The 24,429-nt window shown below is 38.3% G+C and overlaps 2 protein-coding genes across 3 annotated transcripts in view; one reads left to right on the top strand and one right to left on the bottom strand.

The window, feature by feature from the left end:
• The window catches only part of LOC128516134 (histone H3-like), a 575,451-nt gene that overhangs the window by 29,070 nt on the left and 521,952 nt on the right, over positions 1-24,429 (bottom strand). The gene's annotated exons all lie outside the window — the stretch shown is intronic.
• Positions 10,890-23,264, top strand: LOC128516123 (tropomyosin-2-like). Of its 2 annotated transcripts, none has more exons than XM_053490427.1 (14): positions 10,890-11,054; positions 11,260-11,334; positions 11,914-11,994; positions 12,914-13,081; positions 14,877-14,957; positions 15,439-15,522; positions 15,768-15,848; positions 15,970-16,062; positions 16,148-16,318; positions 16,535-16,618; positions 18,295-18,378; positions 22,479-22,649; positions 22,847-22,939; positions 23,135-23,264. In XM_053490427.1, exons 1-14 carry the CDS (start codon positions 10,923-10,925, stop codon positions 23,177-23,179), a joined length of 1,443 nt encoding a protein of 480 aa, XP_053346402.1. In that variant the 5' UTR covers positions 10,890-10,922; the 3' UTR covers positions 23,180-23,264. The 2 variants fall into 2 exon arrangements, with proteins under 2 accessions (XP_053346402.1, XP_053346403.1); XM_053490428.1 differs by having other exon boundaries at positions 11,001-11,035.

Genomic DNA, 24,429 nt, shown 5'->3' on the forward strand with positions numbered 1-24,429 from the left:
TTAACTTTTTTTAATCTGATGGGAGCACCGGTGACTAATGTGTTGGTAAAAACAGTGCCTATGCTGTTAGTTAATTTATCTAGATTGTCTGCCTTTAGGTGTCTAGTAGTGTGTTGGGACAGATCCGACAGAATCGGTCTTTGGTGGTAACGTGGAAAGACACGGCTAATCAAATTCAGAATCAGAGTTTTATTGCCAAGTACGCTTGCACGTACAAGAAATTTGTTTTAGTGACAGAGCTTCCAGAACAAAAAACAAATGACAAGACAAAACAGCATGACACACACAAAAAAAGGGTTGACATCACATGGAGTAGGGTGTGAGATACTTTTAAATAAGTTATATAAATATCTAAAATCTGTATTATACAGTATATTGCACTGTGGTACTGTACACCGTATTGCACATATATTTATTGACAGAATGATGTTTAACTGTTCATGAGGTAGATTGCCTGGGGGAAAAAAACTGTTTTTGTGCCTGACTGTTCTAGTGTTAGGTGCTCTATAGCCTCGACCCGACAGCAAAAGTTTAAATAAAAGGTGGCCTGGGTGTGAGGGGTCCAAAGTGATATTCCGAGCCCTTTTCCTCACTCGGGAAGTACTGTATACAGTTCTTGCAGCGTGGGCAGGGGCTGCCAATAATTCTTTCAGCAGTCCGAACCGTCCTTTGTAGTCTTCTGATGTCTGCTTTCGTAGCACAGGATGGATTTAATGACGGCTGAGTAGAAATGTGTGAGCAGCTCCTGTGGCAGGTTGAATTTCTTTAGCTGGCGAAGGAAATGCAACCTCTGGTGGGCCTTTTTAACAATAGAGTCAATGTGAATGTCCCACTTCAGGTCCTGAGAGATGGTCGTGCCAGGAACCGGAATGACTCCACTGCTGTCACAGTGCTGTTCATGATGGTGAGGGGGGGAAGTGCAGGTGGGTTCCTTCTGAAGTCTACAATCATCTCCACTGTTTTGAGCGTGTTCAGCTCCAGGTTGTTGTGACTGCACCAGACAGCCAGCTGCTCAACCTGACTTCTGTATGCAGACTCGTCACAGTCCTGAATGAAGCAGATGATTTTAGTGTCGTCTGCAAATTTCAGGAGCTTGACAGTGGGGTCTGTAGAGGTGCAGTCGTTGGTGTAGAGGGAGAAGAGCAGTGGGGAGAGAACGCATCCCTGAGAGGCTCCAGTATTGGTGGTGTGGCTGTTGGACATGAATTTCCCCAGTCTCACTAGCTGCTGCCTGTCTGTCAGAAAGCTGGTGATCCAGTGACAGATAGAGCTAGGAACAGAGCTGGTTTAGTTTGGTCATAAGCAGTGCTGGGATGATCGTATTAAAAGCTGATAAAAAGTCTATAAACAAGACCCTTGCATAAGCCCCTGGTTTGTCCAGATGTTATCAGTCCATCACTAATACTTTCCCTTGCGTTTCTGTTCCCGCCTTTTCTGCCCGGATAATGTACTCTGTTATGGTTTCTTCAGGCTCTTTCTTTAGCGTGGTTAGTTCTGTATATAAGGCAAAATTTCTCCCGTCATCTGCTGCATCTCTCAGTACCAGCGAAAGGCTTTTATCATCCAGGAATTGAATTAGTTTTGAAAAACTTTGTAAATATGTGTGTACATTGTGTGTGTGTGTGTGTGTGTCTGTGTGTGTATATATGTATATAATATATGGAGAGTGATTTTTCTGCTTGTCTGTGTATTTAGACTCAGTTCAGACAGGTTCTGTCGGTGTTTCTCCAGACTTGATGCCTGATGAGGATAGAGTCAATGTCAACCACACTGCTTCAGAGGTACTTACCTGACACACACACACACACACACACACCTGTATTTCGACACCTCATTTTGTTGGTGAAAAGGTGAAAAAAAACAGCTGGATTTAACTAAGTAAATAGTTAAGTGGCTTACATTGGATAATTACTGCAGTGATTAAGATTGTTTAGCTGCAACAAGTTATTTAACCATAACTGATGCAGTGAGTGTCTTCTCATTTTTAATCATCTATGTCAGAAGACATTTCTGGTGGTTGTGGCAATGATGTTCCTCTCCTTCAAAAGGGTCAAATTATTTTCCTGCAGCAAGCAAAGAAAACAACTAGGGAGGACTACTAAAATTAAGTTAAGAACTGTAAAATGCATTATTAAAGTGCTGACCCAATATCTTTGAGGAAGAAATGTGGTCTGAAAAACATCCTGAATGAGTGTGATGGGAGATCACAATCTTCAAGTAAACGTAACGTTACAACTCACAATTCTGTTTAATGGTGAAAGTAAGTGCATTTCCACACTCACAATGGGAAGAGAACTCCAGGGATTCTCACAGATACTGTAAGTGGAAAGAAGTCAAGAAAAATGCTTGTTTGCTAGGGAGCATAACGAATGCACTGTGGAGCAATGGAAAAAGGTCATATGTTCGCCAGAGTCCAGAACCACACGGTACCCAGTTCCAGAGTGATGGGGGCACCTGGGTAAAAAGAGAGGCAGATGAGATGATTGACCCTTCATGTCTAGTGCCTACTGTACAAGCCTGTAGGGGGCAGGATTATAGTCTGTTGTTGCTTCTGTTATGTGGCGATAAGTCAGCAGACCAGAATGTACTGAATGTGCCATTAGGGAAAAAAAACTCCATAGATGTGATAACCTGGTCAGTCATATTCCAAGAAGATGTTCTAAATCATCTGGATCAAATTGAGAAGGAGTGGTTCAGGGAGCATGGAACATAATCTTCACACGTGTATTGGCCACCACAGAGTCCAGACCTTAACTACATTGAGAATCTTTGGGATGTGATGGAAAGGACTTAAGCCAGTGGTCCAACTCTCCCATTAGGAATACAAGATCTTGGAGTGAAATTAACGTGACTCTGGAAATAAATTTTGTGAAAAATGCATAAGCTTATCGAAACAATGCCACAGTCATAAAGAATGCAAAAGGTGGTCTAATGAAATATTAGTGTGTGTGTGATGTTATTTTGTGCCAGCATATTCAGTTTTACTCATTTCATGTATTCAGTTGTCATATTAAGAGTAAGAAGATACATATTTTCTCCTTTTTGTAAGTTTTATTTCATAAGAAGTAGAAGAGTCTTGAATATTTAATTCACTTCTATTTAATTTATACAGTGCTTTTAAAAAAGGCATTGACAACAAAGCAGCTTTACAGAATCAAAAGAAAATCATGGAAATTATTTTGAAATGTGAGCCGCACGGTGGCTTAGTGGTTAGCACTGTCGCCTAGCAGGGTCCGGGTTTGATTCCCGACCAGGATTGATTCTGCCCTCTGTGTGCATGGAGTTAGGCATGGAGATGTGTAAGTTAAGAATGTGTCTCTCTTCTGTTGCTCATGATTTGCTTAATGCAGCTCATTTACCAACCGAGTTGTTTTTTGTGCTCCTATGTCATGACATGTCATATGTTATGACCACTGACATGGTGCCGTGCCTAAAGAGACAAATCCGCATTAGTCTGACCATATAGACATGTGCATAGTTAATGTAGAAATCATTGTAAAATGCTTGTATACTCCTGTTTTCAAAACTCTAGTACCATTTCACATTTTAGTACGGTCATCCTGGTTATTTAATTCATTCTCAGTCCTCAACATGTCTAAATGTTTGTGTAAAAGAAAAACTGAGTCGGTGCACTTTCAGGATCCTTGGAGTGCCACTGAGGAGGAGAATCAGGAGGTGGAGGTGACCAGTGCTCTGGTGGACAGTGTGAGAGCCGAGCTGGAGCACAGAGTGAGGGAGCTGGAGGAGCTGCTCCGTGAAGCACACAGAGAGTGTGAGAGAAAAACCAAGGCGAGTGAAAGAACCATCTTAAACAATGAGTACACGCACAGAAAAAAGAAAATACCCAGACACCACTAATGTTTGGAGCTTGAGGGGCCCAGTGTAAATGTTTACACACTAGAGGGTTCAGAAGTACATGAAGTGCATTTCAAACTTTTGTTTTATGATTTACTGTTGTGCTAATATCTGCTTTTCTCTCTAGTTAATTCATGTGTAAGGTGTTTCTTATAGGACAGTGGCAAGAAGGTAAATCTATAAATGGTAGAGCTGAATCATATATTTATTGGCACCTTTGCATGATGAGTGAATTTGGGCAAGAATACCCGAATAAAGCACATGATAATGACACAACCAAATATTTCAGGTTTAATTAGACGAACAGCATGTGTTTAATCCCAGTCTTTTCTAGTGGAGCTAAAGAGGCTTCACTAGTCTTTCTACAGGAGTGTAGATCTAACACTAAGAAGTAAAATAAAAACATGGTCTGCTCCATGCCTATGTTTTAGGAGTGTGAGCAGCAGAGGGAGACTTTCCATATCTGGACGTCACAGTATGATCAGATGGGTTTAACACAGAACGGCGAGTTTCTAAAGGTGTGCTTTTTTGTTTGTTTGTTTGTTTGTTTTAATGTAAACACGACTGCTATTGTGAATTTTATTCTTTTTTTGTTTTTTTGATTATCCAACAAAATACTAAATGTATTACGTCCGATACCTCAGCCTTGACTATCTTGCAACACAAATATCAAAATCTAATAGCATATTCTTCCCCTCCCTTAATCACCTGATCTGTCAATAACACTTTTACTGGATGTACCTTGCTTAACCTAGCCATCTGAAGAACATGTGCTCAAGAAAATGTGCTCAAGATGGCCTGGTAGGAAAAGATTTATATATCTAAAATATTTGGTTTGTGGTTTCCCCTAAAAGATAAGCCATAGCAGTTCAGTTTATGTTTGTTCACTTTCCAGACCCACATGGCCCTCATTTTTCTGCCGATAGCCAGTTCACAATCATTTGCAGGGAATGTGCAAAGCATCTAAAACTGGCAACTCCAATGGCGCTTGTCGCTTTTGTCATGACATGATTTTCCCCTTGCAAGTTTTCCACACGCTTAACCCCTTAACTAGTGCTAACGCGTTGGCATTTCCAGTGTGTAAGCCACAAACTGCTCAGCCAGCAGCACTGCTATTTACAGTACAAAGTATAACTTAAGTATTTTCTCTGTGCTTTCAGGCTTATTAATGACATTGGATTTGCATCTGGAGCTCTGATTTCAACTATTTGAACTAACATAAAAAAAAAAAAAACTCAAAAAAATCTTTCAGACACATCACCCTGTTTTAACATTACATCTACAGTATGTCTTTTCCATGAACTTTGTAGGTCACTGACCCTGTTTAATGCCTTCAAAAGTTGCCAGCAAGTGTTTCATTTTAACTCTAAATTCAACATCAGAACCCAATATAAAATGGAACAGGAGTTCCGTGCTAAATGTAGCTGAAAGACTAGCAAAGCAACTAGCCAGCAGGTGGTGTGCCCAGCTTCGCTTTCCATCAAAGACATACTGTATCACTGCCCTCAGTGCTGTGCTTAAAGAGACCGATTCCTTGTGGCCAAATTATCTACATCTACAACAGCCATCATCTTTCACTTGCTCCCATTAAGGTTCACTGCAGCGGACCATTTGTCTCCATCTAACTCTGTCCTCCACATTTTCCTTTGTCACTCCAACCTCCCTCACCACATCCATAAACAGTTGGGCCTCTTCTTCTTCTACCTGGCAGCTCTAACATTCTCCTCGCGATATACCACTCATCCCTCCTCTGCACATGTCCAAACCATCTTAATCTGGCCGCTTTAATTTTGTCCCCAAACTGTCCTACCTGCACTTTTACTCTGATATACTCATTCCTAATCCTGTCCATTCTTGTCACTGCCAAAGCTAATCATAGCAGCTTTAGCTCTCCCACCTCCAGCTTTGCTTCCTGTCTTTTTGTCAGCAGCAATGTCCACAAATAGTACAACATTGCTGGTCTTACTATCGTCCTGTAAACTTTGCCTTTCATTCTTGCTGATACCTTTCTGACACAGATCATACTTTTCTCCACCCATTACACTCTGCCTGCACTCTCATCTTTACTTGTCTACCACATGCCCCATTGCTTTGGACAGTTTGCCCCAAATATTTAAACTCCTCTAACTTCCCTATCGCAGCTGCACCTTTTCTCCACCCTCTCTCACATATACAGTACACCTGTACTGTGTCTTGCTCCTATTGAGCTTCATGCCTGTTCTTTCCAGTGCGTCCCTCCACCTATCTAGACTCACCTTAACCTGCTTTTTACTCTTTCTGCTGATTACAATACAGTCCTTCCTCAGCATACGAAACAGGTGAGTTGCTAAGGTGAAATGCAAAATGCATTTTTCCATAGGAAATAATGTAACTGCAGCTAATCCGTTCCAGCCACCCAAAGAATATTACCAATATTTCCATTTTTCTGCAGTATAATTATTTCTTTGCATATAAAACAATTAAAACATTTAGAAAATAATATAAATAAAGAAAATGTTAATAAAATGGACATTAAGCCTCAATTAACCTTCTTTGCCACTCCTGACTTTCTCAAGCAGTACCACAGTTTATCTCTGGACACCCTGCCTTATGCTTTGTCTAGATACAAAGACACAATGCAACTTTTTCTGACCTTCTCTATACTTCTTCATCAGCATTCTCAAAGCTCTCCTTTGTAACCTCTCTTCCAACCTAGAAGTTGGAATTTTTTCTTTTTTAGAAAGTTTTTTTTTTTTTTTGATATAACTGTATTCCCCTACAGGGCTCTATCCTAAAGATCGTGAATTGTTAATACGTCTGGCTGTCTGGATATATAATGGACACCTCAAAACTGTTCCCCACTCATATTCCTCTGGGACATAAGGGTAAACCATTTAAACACGTTGTTTGAGTTCTCAGGAGAATAAAGTAAATTGACCGATAGCGCCATCTGCTGTTTTGGAAGAGGAAGTTGCTCCATTGCATTTGTGAGAAAATACGTTCGGCGCATTTGTGAGACAGTCGATTTTTTTTTTTTCCTTGCAAAGCAGATTGTTTGTTTGTGTAATTTTGGCACATAATTACCTCCATACTTTTCACACACGCACACACACACACACTCTCTCTCTCTGCCCTACACAGAAACCTTTATTGTTAAAGGGGTCATCCAGCCCCATTTTTAAATGTTAATATGATCTTTAGGGTCCTAATAAAAAGTTAGTAATATACTTTAATTAAAAATTCTCAATGGTTGTGTAAAAACACTACTTTTACCTGGTAAAAACTAGCTCTGTTCTCAGCAACCTGTTTCAGTACATGTTCCTTTAAATGCTCATGACCACTGCTGAGCCCGCCCCCCCCAGTTCTGTGGGGCGTGTCTTCACAACACACGTGGGGTATAGCCACGGAAGTGTAGTCCAGTGCGGGCAATGCTTTGGACTGCATTACCCACAAAGCATTGCCCACAATGCAGTCCAAACTGGAAAACGCTGGAATATATAGCCTGAGCCTGTTTTCTTAAGTAGTTTTTGGTTTGATTTAAGTACGGAACCTACGCAGAAGTTTGTAATATCGCCTGACAGCGCAGAAATTAAAAGAATGGACATGCATCGACTCGATTTGTCTTTCTCATCACTGCATGGGCATGAATTAACGGGCTGTTACGCTGCCGCGAGTCTGGTGAAAAATGATTAGCGCAAACATGAACGCATTTAGGTAGATCGGCGGGGACGTTAGCTTCAAAAACAAAATTCAGCCACTGCGTCCTCAGTGGCTCAGATGTCGGTAGTGAATGATGACTGCTGTGTTCGCTATTACACCCAACAACTGTACACCACACTCGCTTAGGCGCCATTTTGCTCCAGCGGCGAAAAACAATAGCCGACAGCTTCTTCTCACTCGGGGCGGGTTTTTGCTAAAACACCAGTGTCAATCAACTAGTGTAGGAGCGGCCTCTTGTGATGTGGCGTCACATTGCCAGGCATTTGAGATTGGCCTGATTTCAGAAGGGGCATGTTATTGTAATAAATGTAAAGAAAACCACTGGGCGGCTTTTTATCATCGTAGAGTGGTTGTGTACACACTCTCCTAACACACGGTTCAGTCCAAACAGCTTAAAAAAGTGCATGTAGGCCTGTATGACCCCTTTAAAGGTAAAGTGCAGGTTCATTTGTTTGTTTTTTACATTACAGCAGTTATTCCGTTAGTACACGCTCACATGAGTGTCATTAGCCATGTTCCGTGCTATTTCTTTCGACAAAACAGTCTTTATGTTAATGTTTGTTTAGGTAAAACTCAAATAAGAAAGGAGAAAGGTTTACTCTGTAAGAAAGTCTTATTAGAAGGTTGAAAATCCATTTTCTTACTAAAAGAAATCAAATCGTTTTTCAATTAAAAATATTTGTCATAAAGAGTCAACCGCGACCCTAAATACAGGATAAAGCGGTATAGAAGATGAATGAGAGTGAGTGAGTGATAAAGAGTCGCTCGTATTACACCATCAGAGGTCAAATCTAAGTCAGAAAAGTAGATTTGCCATGAAGGCTTTATTACTGTTAGAAATTTCAGATGCAAAAGTAAATGTGTGCATGTATACTTTTTAGTTAGATTTAAGAGACATTTTGTTCTTGTTCTGCAAAAGATTTTTAGCCATTCTAATAAGCACTGAGTTTCATACAAGTGTCTGAATGTGTGTGGATGTAAATAAAGTAAACAAGCTTTTTGATGAATGGCAGGCCTCTCTGGCTGAAGCTGAGAAAAAATATGAGCAGGGGATTAAAACCATGGCGCAGTTGGAGAAGGAGAATTCTGAACTGAAGTCCAAGGTGAACACACTGGAAGACTCAATGCAGGAATTGGGCATGTTGCTCAGTGAGACACACACAGAGAGTGCAGAGTTATCAATGGTAAGTGAGTCCTTTGCTTTAATGTGCTACTGACATGGTGTTTAAGAGTCATAAAAAAGGCTGTTTTATAACCTGTGCCAAAATAAAGCCCACCTGGTTTTCTTTGTATTTGCTCTATTTAAACATTTCACACAGACCATTTTTATGACGTGCTTTAAGTGACATTGACAAGCTAAAAGACATTTCTGTAGATGAGTATGTTTTGAACCAGAAAAATGCAAGCAGTAAAAGTAATATTGGTAGTCATTGCTTTCTGAAATATAAGTAACTAGTAGTCTAAATTCCCCAGAGTGAATGGCACAAAATGCCTGCTGTCTCTTACAGCACTGGTTGCAAATATAACAGTTTAGCTTGGATTCCTAGTATTGTAAGTAAAGTTACGCAGCCCCATTCTCTATGAAAAAAAATAATACACAAATACTACATTACTTTGGAAAATTATTTTATTTTAGTGTGTCACAACACGAGTCAACAGCTACAGTACAGTGGGTATAGAAAAGATTGACCCCCTTTAAAATAATCACGTTTTTGTTGCTTTGCAGCCTTAAATAAAGACAGACAGTTTGTTTTTGTTTTATCCAGCTCTATTTACCTAGTGCACCTTTTAACATCTGAGATAGAACGCAAACATGTTAGAAAAAAATACAAAGCAATCACTGGTTTGTAAAATGAATGAAGAGCTGAGGGACCTTCTCAGTGGCATATCAAGATATCGAGATTTCAAGTTAAGTCATTTCACAGATTTTCAGTGGGGTTTGGGCTAGGCCTGCAAGGACATTCACCTTTTTCTACTTCAGTCAATCTTGACAAGTGCATCAGTCCCTGCTGCAGAGAAACGCCCCATAACAGGATATTACCACATCTATGCGTTACTGTAGGACTGGTGTTATTTGGATGGTTTTGGGTTGTGGCCAAATAGTTAAGTCTCATTTGACAACCTGAATTTTTGCAAAGCTCTGTGACTGCATGTGGCCTTTCTTGAGTGCCTTTTTTCTTGCTTTGCCATACAAGCCAGAGAATGTGTGATATTGGGAATGACTCTGAGGCCAGAGAATGTGTGATACTCTCTAAACAGTTTCATCCTGGCTCTTTTATACCATTTGGGGAGACATCCTGATTCAGGGAGGTTCTGTATTGTACCAAATACCTTTTTAATAGTAGACTTCACAGTGCTTTGAGGCCTTTGATTTATTTATTTTTTATTTTTTTGGTATCCATCTTCTGACCCTATCCCAGAGTTTTTTTGCCAGTGGGCTGGGTCTTAAATCAGCCATCATAAAAGCTTAATGGGAACAAACTGGTAACTGTGACTGCCTTTTCATACTGCGCTAATCAAAATGATGACAGCTGATCAGAGAAGAAAGTCAAATGGCTTCATTTGCCATTAAGAAGATCATTTGCTTCTTTTTGATTTAGCTTTTCTCCCCCCAATTTTTCTTGACATTTTGGTGTTGTACCCTTCACTTGGATGTTAAAAGTTGCACTGAGTAAACCCAGCTGAATAAAACAAAAAAGAAGTCTGTCTTTATTTCAGGCTGCAAAGCAACAAAATGTTTATTTTAAAGGGGCTTATACTTTTCTATATCCATTGTATTAGCAGTTCCTTTAGAACTAAAAAAGGGCTTGTAGTGTGGCTGCATAATGAATTTTCCATTTTCCAAACCTAGTATGTACTAGAATGAAAGTTAGGCTTTTAATCCATGATGCTAGTTTATTTCCTAACTGTAAATGGCTAATTATAAATGTAAACATTCCGCACTAAATTTGAGTTTTGTTTCTCCATTGCTTTGTTTTAGTTATATGAGAATGAAGTGAGTCTTCGTAAGTACATGCAGTGTGAGTACGACAAAAGTGAAGAAAAACTTCATAAGGATATCGTCTCACTAAAAGTAATTGCTTTTTTTTCTACTCTTGAAATCACAATTTGTGTGCGTGTTCATGTATAATATTTATAATATATATATATATATATATATATATATATATATATAAATTTTTTTTTTAATTCAGCTTCATTTTCATGTTTCTAGTAGAACATTTTAGTTTTGTCCAGTTGTTAGAATAAGTGAATAGTCAAGTCTTTAAAAGTGACTGACTGGTGTAAAAGTAATCAAATCCAATAAGCTATGATTATTATACTTCCAGGTCAGTCTGGCCGAAGCTGAGAGACAATATAAATGGTCGATGGAGTCCAACGCTCAGCTGGAGAGTGAGATCTCTGATCTGAGGTCTGAGGTGAACAGACTGCAAGGCTCAGTGGAGCAGCTGGAGGCAGAGCTCTCTGACACACACACGAGGTGTAACCAGTTAACAAGTGTACGTAAAAAAAAAAAAAAAAAAAACTTTTATTAATATTCTTTAGAAATATGAGGACTCGTGTTCATGCTATTGAATAAAAATCAAAAAGAGTAATTGACTAGTTTACTGTTACTAATTTATTATTATTAGTAACAATAATATTTAGAGGTAAACATACAGCATTAAAGATTTCACTCCTTTTTGCTCCTTGGCTGTGTGTTAGGAGTGTGGCAGAAAAGAGTGTAAGATGAGCATTCTTCAGTACGAGTGCAGTGAGATGAGGGAAATTTTACTGAAGGTGAGATTCACGTATTATAAAGCTAATAATACATATTAGAGTCTGAGCATTATTTTATGATGAGAAGGTCCACCTCATTTTTAGTCTCATACAAATGTTTCTGAAGTTTTCCAACAGAGGCTTAAACATTCATGTCAGCATTAACAACAGAAAGTAGGTTATTATGGGGAAATATTGTTTATTCATTGATGGGGTGAGGAACTAGAGGCAGGGGGCGGGGGGGGGGGGGTACCTTCTAATGTATTATTTCCTAAAACCACTTGCTCTAACAAAAATAAAACTACGCAAATTAACTGTACAGGCAGTGTTAAACTGATTCGATTGTTTCAAGTTTTCCCTTTATTATAATAAAATCTAAAAAAAAATGTATATATAAACCTGGCACCACATTTATGTTTGTTCAGTTCTGAAGCTTATTAAGACACTGGATCCTTTATTTGAGCCTTTATTTAAGTCCCTGTGGTCCAGGTCCTTAGTTTCTGCTTGACCAGTATTTTGAAGTTCCTACTGTTTAACTGAATTGAAGGAGACCATTTATGACCAAAATTTTACACCTTTTCTGCTTCATGGCTGTTTTAGGACTGTGAGCGAGAACCTGAGGTTCATCGTATGCTTCTGGCACAAAATGCTAAGTTGAAGCAGAATGAGGAGTTACTGAAGGTGAGCCCTGTCGTCGCGGCTATTGTAATAAAGTATTCACTGGGACAAAAAAGATTAAATAGTTGTAAAACATCATCTTAAAACATCAGCTACAGTCATCTTTTACATTTCATTTGCCTACAGCTTATGTCTAAAAGGTGAGACAATGCAAAAATCACAGCTATATCTATTAGTGAACCTAAGAGCATTTCCATACACACACAATGTGATGAGATGAGATTTCATAGGATTGGACTAAAGAGCTGTGTCCATAATAAAACCACTAGATGGTGGGACTCATTAGGAAAAAAGGGCTACAGTTTGCTAGGGAGCATAAAGATTGGATGTTGAAGCAATGGGAAAAGCTTATGTGGTTTGATGAATCCAGATTGAGCCTACTCCAGAGCGATATGTGCATCAGGGTAAGAAAGGAAGAGCATGAAGCGATGCACCCATCATGACAGTATGTGCTGGGGCAGCCAAGTCTGATCCATCAATGCTCCATTTTGCACCTTACAAAGATGTTGTGGCATCCCTGACTTAAAAGGTCAAAGCTGTTTTGGTGATATGAGAGGGATCTACAAAGTGTTAATGCTATACCTGATTGGTGTCAGTGTTTTAAAGCTTAGTAATTAACTAGCAAAGTGTAATATAATGGTAGAAAAAATTAGGCAACTAAACAAAATCTACATGTTAAAGTTTAAGACCTTCGGCTAAGACCTAAGGGTACAAATCAGTCACTTAAATTTTGAGCAAGGCTACATTTAAAAAATCAAAATTGAAATATTGCATGTAACAATAAGGTATGTGTTTGTTTCGTGCGTAGTGGGGGACAGTTTGTTCTTTGTCCACAACAAATTCCAATAATGAGTCAAGTCCTTAAGTATGTGAATGTTCATAAGTAAATAAAGCCAACAAGCTTTGATTGTTAAACTTTGAGGACTCTCTGGCTGAAGCTGAGAGGAAATACGACCAGGCAATGAGTTTCAAAGCTCAGCTGGAGAACGAGAAGTCTGAACTGATGTCTCAGATGAACACACTGCAAGGCTCAGTACAGAAGATGGAGAAAGAGCTATCTGAGACACGCAATGAGTGTGAAATAATGAAGGTAAGCATTTCTGTAGAATTTATAAATGCACTTGATTAAGTAATATATATATATATATTTTTTTTTATTATTATTATTATTATTATACAATTTTGGGTGTCTTTTAGTGAACTGAATTGGCCCAGTGTACAGTCGTGTCCAAAAGTTTTGAGAATGACACAAATATTAGTTTTCACAAAGTTTGCTGCTAAACTGCTTTTAGATCTTTGTTTCAGTTGTTTCTGTTATGTACTGAAATATAATAACAAGCACGTCATACGTTTCAAAGGCTTTTATCGACAATTACATGACATTTATGCAAATAGTCAGTATTTGCAGTGTTGGCCCTTTTTTTTCAGGACCTCTGAAATTCGACTGGGCTCTCAATCAACTTCTGGGCCAAATCCTAACTGATAGCAACCCATTCTTTTATAATCACTTCTGGAGTTTGTCAGAATTAGTGGGTTTTTGTTTGTCCACCCGCCTCTTGAGGATTGACCACAAGTTCTCAATGGGATTAAGATCTGGGGAGTTTCCAGGCCATGGACCCAAAATTTCAACGTTTTGGTCCCCGAGCCACTTAGTTATCACTTTTGCCTTATGGCACGGTGCTCCATCGTTCTGGAAAATGCATTGTTCTTTACCAACCTGTTGGATTGTTGAAAGAAGTTGCATTTGAAAGAAGTTGCATTGTTCTTTACCAAACTGTTGGATTGTTGAAAGAAGTTGCTGTTGGAGGGTGTTTTGGTACCATTCTTTATTCATGGCTGTGTTTTTAGGCAAAATTGTGAGTGAGCCCACTCCCTTGGATGAGAAGCAACCCCACACATGAATGGTCTCAGGATGCTTTACTGTTGGCATGACACAGGACTGATGGTAGCGCTCACCTTTTCTTCTCCAGACAAGCCTTTTTCCAGATGCCCCAAACAATCAGAAAGAGGCTTCATCGGAGAATATGACTTTGCCCCAGTCCTCAGCAGTCCATTCACCATACTTTCTGCAGAAGATCAATCTGTCCCTGATTTTTTTTTTGGAAAGCAGTGGCTTCTTTGCTTCCCTTCTTGACACCAGGCCATCTTTCAAAAAGTCTTCACCTCACTGTGCGTGCAGATGCGCTCACACCTGCCTGCTGCCATTCGTGAGCAAGCTCTGCACTGGTGGCACTCCGATCCCGCAGCTGAATCCTCTTTAGGAGACGATCCTGGCGCTTGCTGGACTTTCTTGGACGCCCTGAAGCCTTCTTAATAAAAATTGAACCTCTTTCCTTGAAGTTCTTGATGATCCTATAAATTGTTGATTTAGGTGCAATCTTAGTAGCCACAATATCCTTGCCTGTGAAGCCATTTTTATGCAACGCAACGATGGCTGCACGCGTTTCTTTGCAGGTCACCATGGTTAACAATGAAAGAACAATGATTTTAACAATCACCCTCCTTTTAACATGTCAAATCTGCCATTCTAACCCAATCAGCCTGACATAATGATCTCGAGCCTGGTGCTCGTCAACATTCTCACCCGAGTTAACAAGACAATTACTGAAATGATCTCAGCAGGTCCTTTAATGACAGCAATGAAATGCAGTGGAAAGGTTTTTTTGGGATTAAGTTAATTTTCATGGCAAAGAAGGACTCTGCAATTCATCTGATCACTCTTCATAACATTCTGGAGTAGATGCAAATTGCTATTATAAAAACTTAAGCAGCAACTTTTGCAATTTTCAATATTTATGTAATTCTCAAAACTTTTGGCCACGACTGTACATTAGACCACTAGGAACTCATGTTAAAACCTCTTTGGCCTCATGGCTGTGTTTTAGGAAAGGGAGGTTTACAATATCCAAAAGTTGCAGTGTGAAGAAATGAGGGAAAGTTTGGAACAGTGCAAGGAGTTAATAAAGGTGTGTTTATCTCTTACTATGTCATGACATGAAATTGTAGTTTTCAGGTATTTAACATATTGTTGTAACAAAGGCCTAAAAAATTAAAAAAGGTTTTAAGAGATTTAAGATTAAAAAAAGAATTATACATTATGTATTTAAAACTGACTGAATACGCAATAGCATGATAACACACCTCTGAACGTGTCCGGTATAATTTATCTCAGTGTATGTTTAATTTACATTTACATTTATGCATTTGGCAGACGCTCTTATCCAGAGCGACTTACATTTTTATCTCATTACACATCTAAGCGGTTAAGGGCCGCGATCAAGGGCCCAACAGTGGCAACTTGCGGGTTGTGGGGTTTGAACCTGGGATCTTCCGAACCGCAGTCCAATGCCTTAACCACTGAGCTACCCCTGGCCGTTGTTTAATGCACAAGTGAAACTAAACAGGGTTGTTCCACTTAACCTTGTCAGTTTCATGGCTGTGTTTTAGGAGTGTGTGCAGGAGAGGGAGTCTCACACAGTCCTGACTTCTGAGTGTAATCTGGCTTTAACACAAAATGAGGAGTCACTAATGGTAAGCCTGCCTTTTGCTTATGCCACAACCATCATCATGATGTGTGTATGTGTGAATGCATATTTGTTTTCGGGTAATGAGTCGAGTCCTCTAAAGTGTCTGAATGTGTAAATATAAATAATGGCAACTATTAATATTGATTGTTGAACTTGCAGCTGTCTTTGGCTGAAGTTAAGAAGCAATATAAGCAAGCAGAGATGACCAATGCTTAGCTGGAGAATGATAAGTCTGATCTGTTGTCCAAGGTGAACAAACTGCGAGAAACAGTGAAGGGCTTGAGCAGCCTGCTGTCCGAGACGCACAAGAAGTATGATGAGGCAACGAAAGTATGTGAGAAAATAATTTTATTCTATATTAAGATGATATTTTTAGTGAACAGGACTGGTACGTTGTCGATGTGAACATTGAATTGTATGGTTGGACCCATTTTGTGCCATGGTGTTTTAGGATAGTGCCTCAGCGAGAGGCGTTCTTGAATTTGTGCAGTCTGAGGCAAAGAAGCAGGCAAGAGTTTTAACTCAGGAAAAAAAAACACTTGAGGTACACTTTAATTTTCTAATAAAATAAATGTTTGTGTCTGTGTGTATGGAATTTAAGAAATAGGTTTCTGTTGTCATATTTCCAGGTAGCTCTGGCTGATGCTAAAAACAGATATGAGGATGCAATGGAGAGCAATTCTGTGCTAGAGATTGAACTCTCTAACCTGGCATCTGACCTGAACAGACTGGAAGCGAGAGTAACCGAGACAGAGGAAGAGCTCTCAGAGAGCAGGAGAAGGTGTGCAGAGGTGATGGCAGTAAGTAGGGGGGAAAAAAACTGACATTGTGCCGTTCCTTTAAAAATAACGGACTGGTGATGATCATGCTGCATGATGCTACATGGAGTTGAATAAATTGAAATTGTTTGTTTATTTGTTTGTTTAAAATGTAACCTTTTTATTAAATGGAACTAATGCATTGCTGAATGTAAATATTTAACTTTAAACCTTCTTGCTCTGTGCCTTTTGTTTTAGGAGTGTGAACAAAAAACTCAGGAGTTGACTAAGCTGAATTTAAGGTTGAGCTTTTGTAAAGAAACTGCACAAACTTTAATAAATGTAAGTTTTACTTTTTATAACATTAATAAGTTAAAATCCAGGTTGGGGCTACATGGAACCAAATCCCCAGATTCCACTGGGAGCAAAAATTAGTTAAAATGAAACAGTTACATTGTTACATTGCCCAAGACGAGCAGAAATTTTTAATACATTTTGCTTTGATAAACAAGCGAGTCTTGATGAACCATCACTACTGTCATCTAGTGGATAGCTGGATTTATTGTTTACCTATCCACTAGATTGCAGGAGTGAGTAATGGTAAGGATTTGCATGTTTAAAAAGAGCAGCGAACAAGCAGCTGAATGCGGGAAGCAGAGAGCATGTGTGTCATTAGTTTAAGACACAATCACTAAAAAAAAAAACATAAATTTCATGCCTTTCTTTTGCTGTCAGTAAAGTTACAGAACTGTCGGCTCTGCATTACTACAATTTTTAAAGGTAAAGTGCAGGTCAGTTTGTTTTATTTTTACTTTATATTTTGTATTAATCATTTTCTATGAATATTTTTGGGTTGTAGAAACGAATTATCTGAGTTTCCATTATTATTATGGGGGAAATTTGCTTTGATATACAAGTATTTTGATATACTAGCACACTTCCGGAACAAATTATGCTTACAGTCCAAGGTTCCACTGTATTTTGTTTACGCTAATTTGAACCAGCCAACTTTGCACTTATGCATGATGAGATATGATATGATTGCTGCATAATGATCAAAAGGTCACAGTGTAATTACTTTGACACATATTGCAATATCGGTTTAAACTAAGATATGTAACTATTAATAGAACCATTTTCCATTAAATGCATTTAACTAGGCTAACAGCAAATAATGGTGCAAATGATCTTATTAAGAGTATGTGTGCAAGCAATTATAAACTTAAAAGTATTTGCCAAAAAAAAAAACAAGTACAGTGAAATCTGATTCTGAGTAACGCGGTTTGCGGGTGTTCCGCAAGACGAGCAAAGATTTTTAATAAATTTTGACTTGGAAAAACGAACAAGTCTTGCTTTACGAGTACCTAGTATCATGTATCATGCATGCGCTACTTGTTTTGACACTAAGCGTCACATGATCTTAACTGAGCCATCGGTTTTCCCTCCCTTGCGCTGCCTAATTGTGGGTAATCGTCTCTCCTGCTAGGTCTTAGTCTTGTGTGTACGCCTGTGCATGTAAAAAGAGTGGAGGGAGGGTAACTGTGTAACTCGAGGAGGTGGAGAGAGGTGTGGGGCTCCTTACTTTAGCTTTACACACGCACGCATACACAGCACCTGCACGCACAAACGGAAACACTTATCTGTAAAGATTTATTTTTACTTTTTTTTTAAGGTAAAGTGCAGGTTAATTCATTACTTTATATTTAGTGTTAATTATTTTTATGTATTTATTTTTTGTGCTGTGGAACGAATAATTAGAGTTTCCATTTTTTCTTATGAGAAAATTCAATGTGGTTTACGAGTGTTTTAAAATATGAGCCCACTTCCGAAATGAATTATGCTAGTAATTCAAGGTTCCACTGTACTTAAATTATTGACAAACTCTTCATAAATCCTGAATAGATTGCATTATTTTAATAATTGCTTTTAATATACAGTATATATTTAAAAAATATATTTATTATTTATTTATTTGTGATTAATTGCAGCACCTCTTCTGCTGCATTCCTGTATTTTAGGATTATCAGAATGAGTGTCAAGCTCATGAAGCCCTGAAGGTGCAGTACCTTGAGATGAAGGAACATCATGATGAATTGCAAAAGGTAAGTTTTTTTTTATTTATTTTTTTTTTATTCGTGTTGACATCTTGATGTTTTATTGGGATTTTATGTGATGGACCAACACAGTTACACAATTGTGAAGTAGAAGGAAAATACATGGTTAATAAATGGTTAATATTTCTTTATAAATAAAAATTTACAAGTGTGGTGTATATTTTTCTTTTCAGCCCTCTTTACTCCCCCATCTGAAATAGTTTATCCAAATGCCTTCAGAAGTCACCTAATTAATACAACCTAGTTAATACAGTTTACCTGTGTGTCATTGTTAAAAAAAATGTCTTTTGTCAAGTCGTTTGCAGACTCTAACAGGTTTTCTTTTAAGATTGCCCCATATTTGGCTTCATCCATCTTCCCATCAATCTTCCCTGTCCCTGCTGAAAAAAAGCATCCCCACAACATGATTCAGCCATAGTAAATCTTTATTTTAACGATAAGATATTTTGTGTTGTAAATTGTTGATTATTGTAACATTCCTCATCCTATGTCTAAACCTGCCATAGAGTTTCGGCAAATCTTTTTAAGTGTATTTTTTAGCAGTAAAACTACTACTGCATAGTTTATACCAGCATAGTAGTAGTTATACATAGTATATACCAGCTTTTACTTTATATTTTCATATGCTATACATAAATGCAATCCTTATACCCTCAGCTTAAAAGCTATATATATATATATATATATATATATATATATATATATATATATATACAGGTCCTTCTCAAAAAATTAGCATATTGTGATAAAGTTCATAATTTTCTGTAATGTACTGATAAACATTAGACTTTCATATATTTCAGATTCATTACACACAACTGAAGTAGTTCAAGCCTTTTAATTGTTTTAATATTGATGATTTTGGCATACAGCTCATGAAAACCCAAAATTCCTATCTCAAAAAATTAGCATATTTCATCCGACCAATAAAAGAAAAGTGTTTTTAATACAAAAAAAGTCAACCTTCAAATAATGATGTACAGTTATGCACTCAATACTTTGTCAGGATTTCTTTTGCAGAAATGCCTGCTTCAATGCGGCGTGGCATGGAGGCAATCAGCCTGTGGCACTGCTGAGGTGTTATGGAGGCCCAGGATGCTTTAATAGCGGCCTTAAGCTCATCCAGAGTGTTGGGTCTTGCGTCTCTCAACTTTCTCTTTACAATATCCCACAGATTCTCTATGGGGTTCAGGTCAGGAGAGTTGGCAGGCCAATTGAGCACAGTAATGGTCATGGTCAGTAAACCATTTACCAGTGGTTTTGGCACTGTGAGCAGGTGCCAGGTCGTGCTTCATCTCCATAAAGCTTTTCAGCAGATGCAAGCATAAAGTGCTCCAAAATCTCCTGATAGCTAGCTGCATTGACCCTGCCCTTGATAAAAACACAGTGGACCAACACCAGCAGCTGACATGGCACCCCAGACCATCACTGACTGTGGGTACTTGACACTAGACTTCAGGCATTTTGGCATTTCCCTCTACCCAGTCTTCCTCCAGACTTTGGCACCTTGATTTCCGAATGAAAAAAGTACTTTGGACCACTGAGCAACAGTCCAGTCCTGCTTCTCTGTAGCCCAGGTCAGGCGCTTCTGCCACTGTTTCTGGTTCAAAAGTGGCTTGACCTGGGGAATGCGGCACCTGTAGCCCATTTCCTGCACACGCCTGTACACGGTGGCTCTGGATGTTTCTACTCCAGACTCAGTCCACTGCTTCCGCAGGTCCCCTAAGGTCTGGAATCGGTCCTTCTCCACAATCTTCCTCAGGGTCCGGTCACCTCTTCTCGTTGTGCAGCGTTTTCTGCCACACTTTTTCCTTCCCACAGACTTCACACTGAGGTGCCTTGATACAGCACTCTGGGAACAGCCTATTCGTTCAGAAATTTCTTTGTGTGTCTTACCCCCTTGCTTGAGGGTGTCAATGATGGCCTTCTGGACAGCAGTCAGGTCGGCAGTCTTACCCATGATTGCGGTTTTGAGTAATGAACCAGGCTGGGAGTTTTTAAAAGCCTCAGGAATCTTTTGCAGGTGTTTAGAGTTAATTAATTGATTCAGATGATTAGGTTGATAGCTCGTTTAGAGAACCTTTTCATGATCTGCTAATTTTTTGAGATAGTATCCCTAAATCATCACTATTAAAATAATTAAAAGGCTTGAACTACTTCAGTTGTGTGTAATGAATCTAAAACATATTAAAGTCTAATGTTTACAGAAAATAATGAACTTCATCACAGTATGTTAATTTTTTTAGAAGGACCTGTATATATCTAAATTAATGCATAGTCACTAGGTAAATTTGCCTATGTTTTTCAACATATTTTTCTGAGTTGAGTGGTGTGGTGTCAAAAAGGCCAACCTCAAACTTGCCAGTCAGTGTAAAACACTTTTTTTTTTTTTTTTTTTGTAAGCTGGCATGCCTCTATAAACCACCATTTACAGTGGGTATATAAAAAGAATCGCACCCCTTTAAATAAGCGTGTTTTGTTGCTTTGCACCCTGAAATAAAGACAGTTTGTTTCATCCATCAGTATTTACTTAGTGCAACTTTTATAATCCAAGTGAAAGATACCACCACCATATTAGAAAATAATAGAAAACAAAAAAACACTGGTTTTGGAAAAACATCACCCCCTTCTAAAAAATGCATGCATCAGGTAAAGCTAATCACCCTCTCAATGGTACACAAAGTTATTTGACTTTCAACTGTGATCAGCTATGGTCATTTTGAGACTAAAGTTTACAGTAACTGTTTGGCCCCAACACCAAATGATATGTTTGGCAGAAATCACCGAAATGACACCAGTCCTACAGTAAAGCATGGAGGTGGTAGTAACCTGTTATATAGCATTTCTCTGCAGCAGGGACTGGACCACTTCAAATTCAAATTTTATTTGTCATATACACAGTCATACACAGTACGATATGCAGTGAAATGCTTTAGACAACTGCCCGTGACCTTAAAATAAAAGAAATAGAAAAATAAATATGAAAAGGAAAACAGAAGGTAAATTTAACTAAGGAAGAATAAAATAAAATATAGAATTAAAATAAAATAACATAACTGTACAGTACAAAACATGCAATAAATAAAACTTGTCATGCAAAATACCATCAAATTCTTAAGGGATAATCGGCTGCCCTTCTGCCAGAAAGTTGTCGATGGAAGGAAGGTGTACAGTCCAAAATGACAATGACCCAAAGTACACAGCAAAACTGCGGTTCTACAAAGAAGAGGTGGCAAATACAATATTGCAAAGTCTAGATGTGCAAAGCTTTGTGTTCTATTTAGCTTCATCCGATTGAGTTTCTAGTGGGTTGCTCCTTTGAAAATCAGTGATTTGTTTTTTATTTTTCTATTTTTTTCCTTGACATGTTGTTGTTTTAACATCCAAGTGAAAGATATAGTTGCACTGAGTAAATACAGCTGTAATAAATACAAAACTGTATGTCTATTCCCATGTTTGTATTTTATTTATGCATACAATTTTAGTTGTACTCACATTAGCCATGACATTATAACCACCCTCCTAAAATTAAGTGGGTCCCTCCAATTTGCCACCAAAACAGTAATTATCTATGTGATCTGACACCTTCCACAAGGAAACACAATTAACCTTTTTCCTCAATTTGAGCTACACTAGCGCTTTTACTGGATCAGACTACACAGGCCTACCTTCATTCCTTATGTGCATCATTGAGCCCTGCCCAGCCATGACCCTGTTGCCAATTCACCAATTTTGCTTCCTTGGATCACTTTTTCTATGTCCTGACAATTAATCCCTTTTCCCATATATATATTTGCTCTTACTGTGCTTTAAAGTTACTCTTTTCCTTACAATAAAGCAGTGAGTTTAGCACCACGTTTTAAATGTCTTTAAAGGCTCGATGCAAGATGCATGTGTTTTAGGAGCGTGAGCAAGAATAGAAGGCCTATAGGATCCTTAAAGTGCAGTACGATCAGATAAAGCAAGTTCGATTAAACAATGAGCAGTTACTAAGGGTAAGAATTTTTTTGGGACGGTTTCCTCACAATCCCTAAGCGTTGTCTGAATGTGTGCATAAAAGTCATTAAAGCTGGTTCTTGCATTTCCAGGCCACTCTGGCTGAAACTGAGGAGAATCCTGAGCAAGGAATCGAGTCCAGTACTCAACTGGATGACGAGACGTCTGTTCTGATGTTCCAGGTGAACACACTGCAAAACCCAGTGCAGCAGCTGCAAGAAGAACTCTCTGAGACACGGAGGAAGTGTAATGAGATAATGAGTGTGAGTGTAGAAATCTTTGCATTGAGCAGTATGATTGGAAAGAATGTAAGGAGGTCTGTTCTACAAGCTATAAAGACAAATTAAAGTTACGGGATAGAGTGTAACATAGATTAACATGCGATTTGTAAAATGTTAATAATTTTCCTATTGTAGATTAAAAATTAGACAAATGCAGATATAAGCTTTTTTTTTTTAAGGAGAAAGAGCAAGAGCATGAGGCTTACAGTATCCTGAAGATGCAGTACCAAAGACTGCAGGCAAAATTTGAAAAATGCCAGGGGATACTAAAGGTAGGTAGTTCTTGAACATTACTGCAGAAGTACTCTGTTTCAGCTGTGGGTCAGAACCAAGAATATTTAGAAGTGAATAAGTTTCTACATAAGTAAAAAAGAGTGACTTTACCTAACTATCATATACAGTATATATATATATATATATATATATATATATATATATATTTTTTTTTTTTTTTTTTTTTTTTACAGGACCTTTGCAAAGCTATTGAATTCGAAGAACCACTGTTACCTTAAACCACAAATAACTGTCCAGCGTGGTGTTAAACATACAGATGTGGCCATTAAGACTGCGTCTGTTTTCCCGCCAGATGCCGCGATTTAGCGCGGCGTGCCGCGACTTGCTTTAAGCAACATTCGGAAATTTAAATAAATATGTTGTGCTTTACTGAATATCCACCAGATGCCGCATGGAAAGACTTTATCTAAAAGCCGGACCAAGTACTGTACAACGAAGAACTGTGTATAATTACTTGGCCTAAAATAATATTGTTTCCAATGCTGAAGCAAACATAATTTTTATTTTGTTTTACAACAGATCTTTCATGATGAATGTGTGTATATGTGCTTCATATTATTTTCATAATGATGAAATGAGATGCCCTAATTCGTGCTTTAAAATTCCTTTATTCTTATATAGCTTTTGTAATGTTTTAACAGGGACAAAACAGTGAAAGACATGGCAATGTCTCGGTTTTAAATGGTCTTGAAATTAATTAAATTTCCTGATAGTAGGCTATCTGATAGTGTTAACTGCGAATGTGTTAATTCGTGAATATGCCAACATATCTTATTTAAAACGTGAAAATGTGTCCACATCATCAGAAGTCATGAATTAACATATATATATATATCATATTAAGTAAATATTATTTTATGAACACGAAGTTCTTCAGGCTTTTTATAATAATCATCATATTTGCTGTTTGTGTCCAGCATTTAATAATTATTTCATCCATTATTTAACCACGGCTGGAAATAATAGCTGGATTGTAAATTTATGACTGAAATAAAGCTGTTCGTTTTTTGTAAAGTACTTTCACTTTACAAAAGGCAGCGTTTTCATCAAAAGGTTGATAAGCGCATGTTGTACAGTATATACACCGCGACAGCGCGCTCAGTTACTCACTTCTCACCTTTCATGTATGTCTGCTCGCACCTGTTAATTCTTTTAAAACCCCTCAAAAATGCGTGTGTATACAGCTCAAAACCTCCATCAGTTATTAAAGATAGCATCTATTTAGAAAAGATGCCCCAGCGATTTCGTAGCTTCAAGAAATTTCCCGGCGCTCTGCGCATAACACCGGGCATAACATGCACTTTGGGCACTGGCCGGGAATCTTCCGCATAGCAGGCGAATCACCTACCACTGAGCCACCCGTGCCCGTGTATATTTAAAGCGCATAAACACAATAAGATAATAATGTTTTAGGCTAACATATACATCTTTGTAGTCTTTTTGCACACACGCGCGGGTGCGTTACAAT

This window comes from Clarias gariepinus, chromosome 28 (assembly GCF_024256425.1).
Source record: "Clarias gariepinus isolate MV-2021 ecotype Netherlands chromosome 28, CGAR_prim_01v2, whole genome shotgun sequence".
Lineage (NCBI taxonomy): Eukaryota > Metazoa > Chordata > Actinopteri > Siluriformes > Clariidae > Clarias > Clarias gariepinus.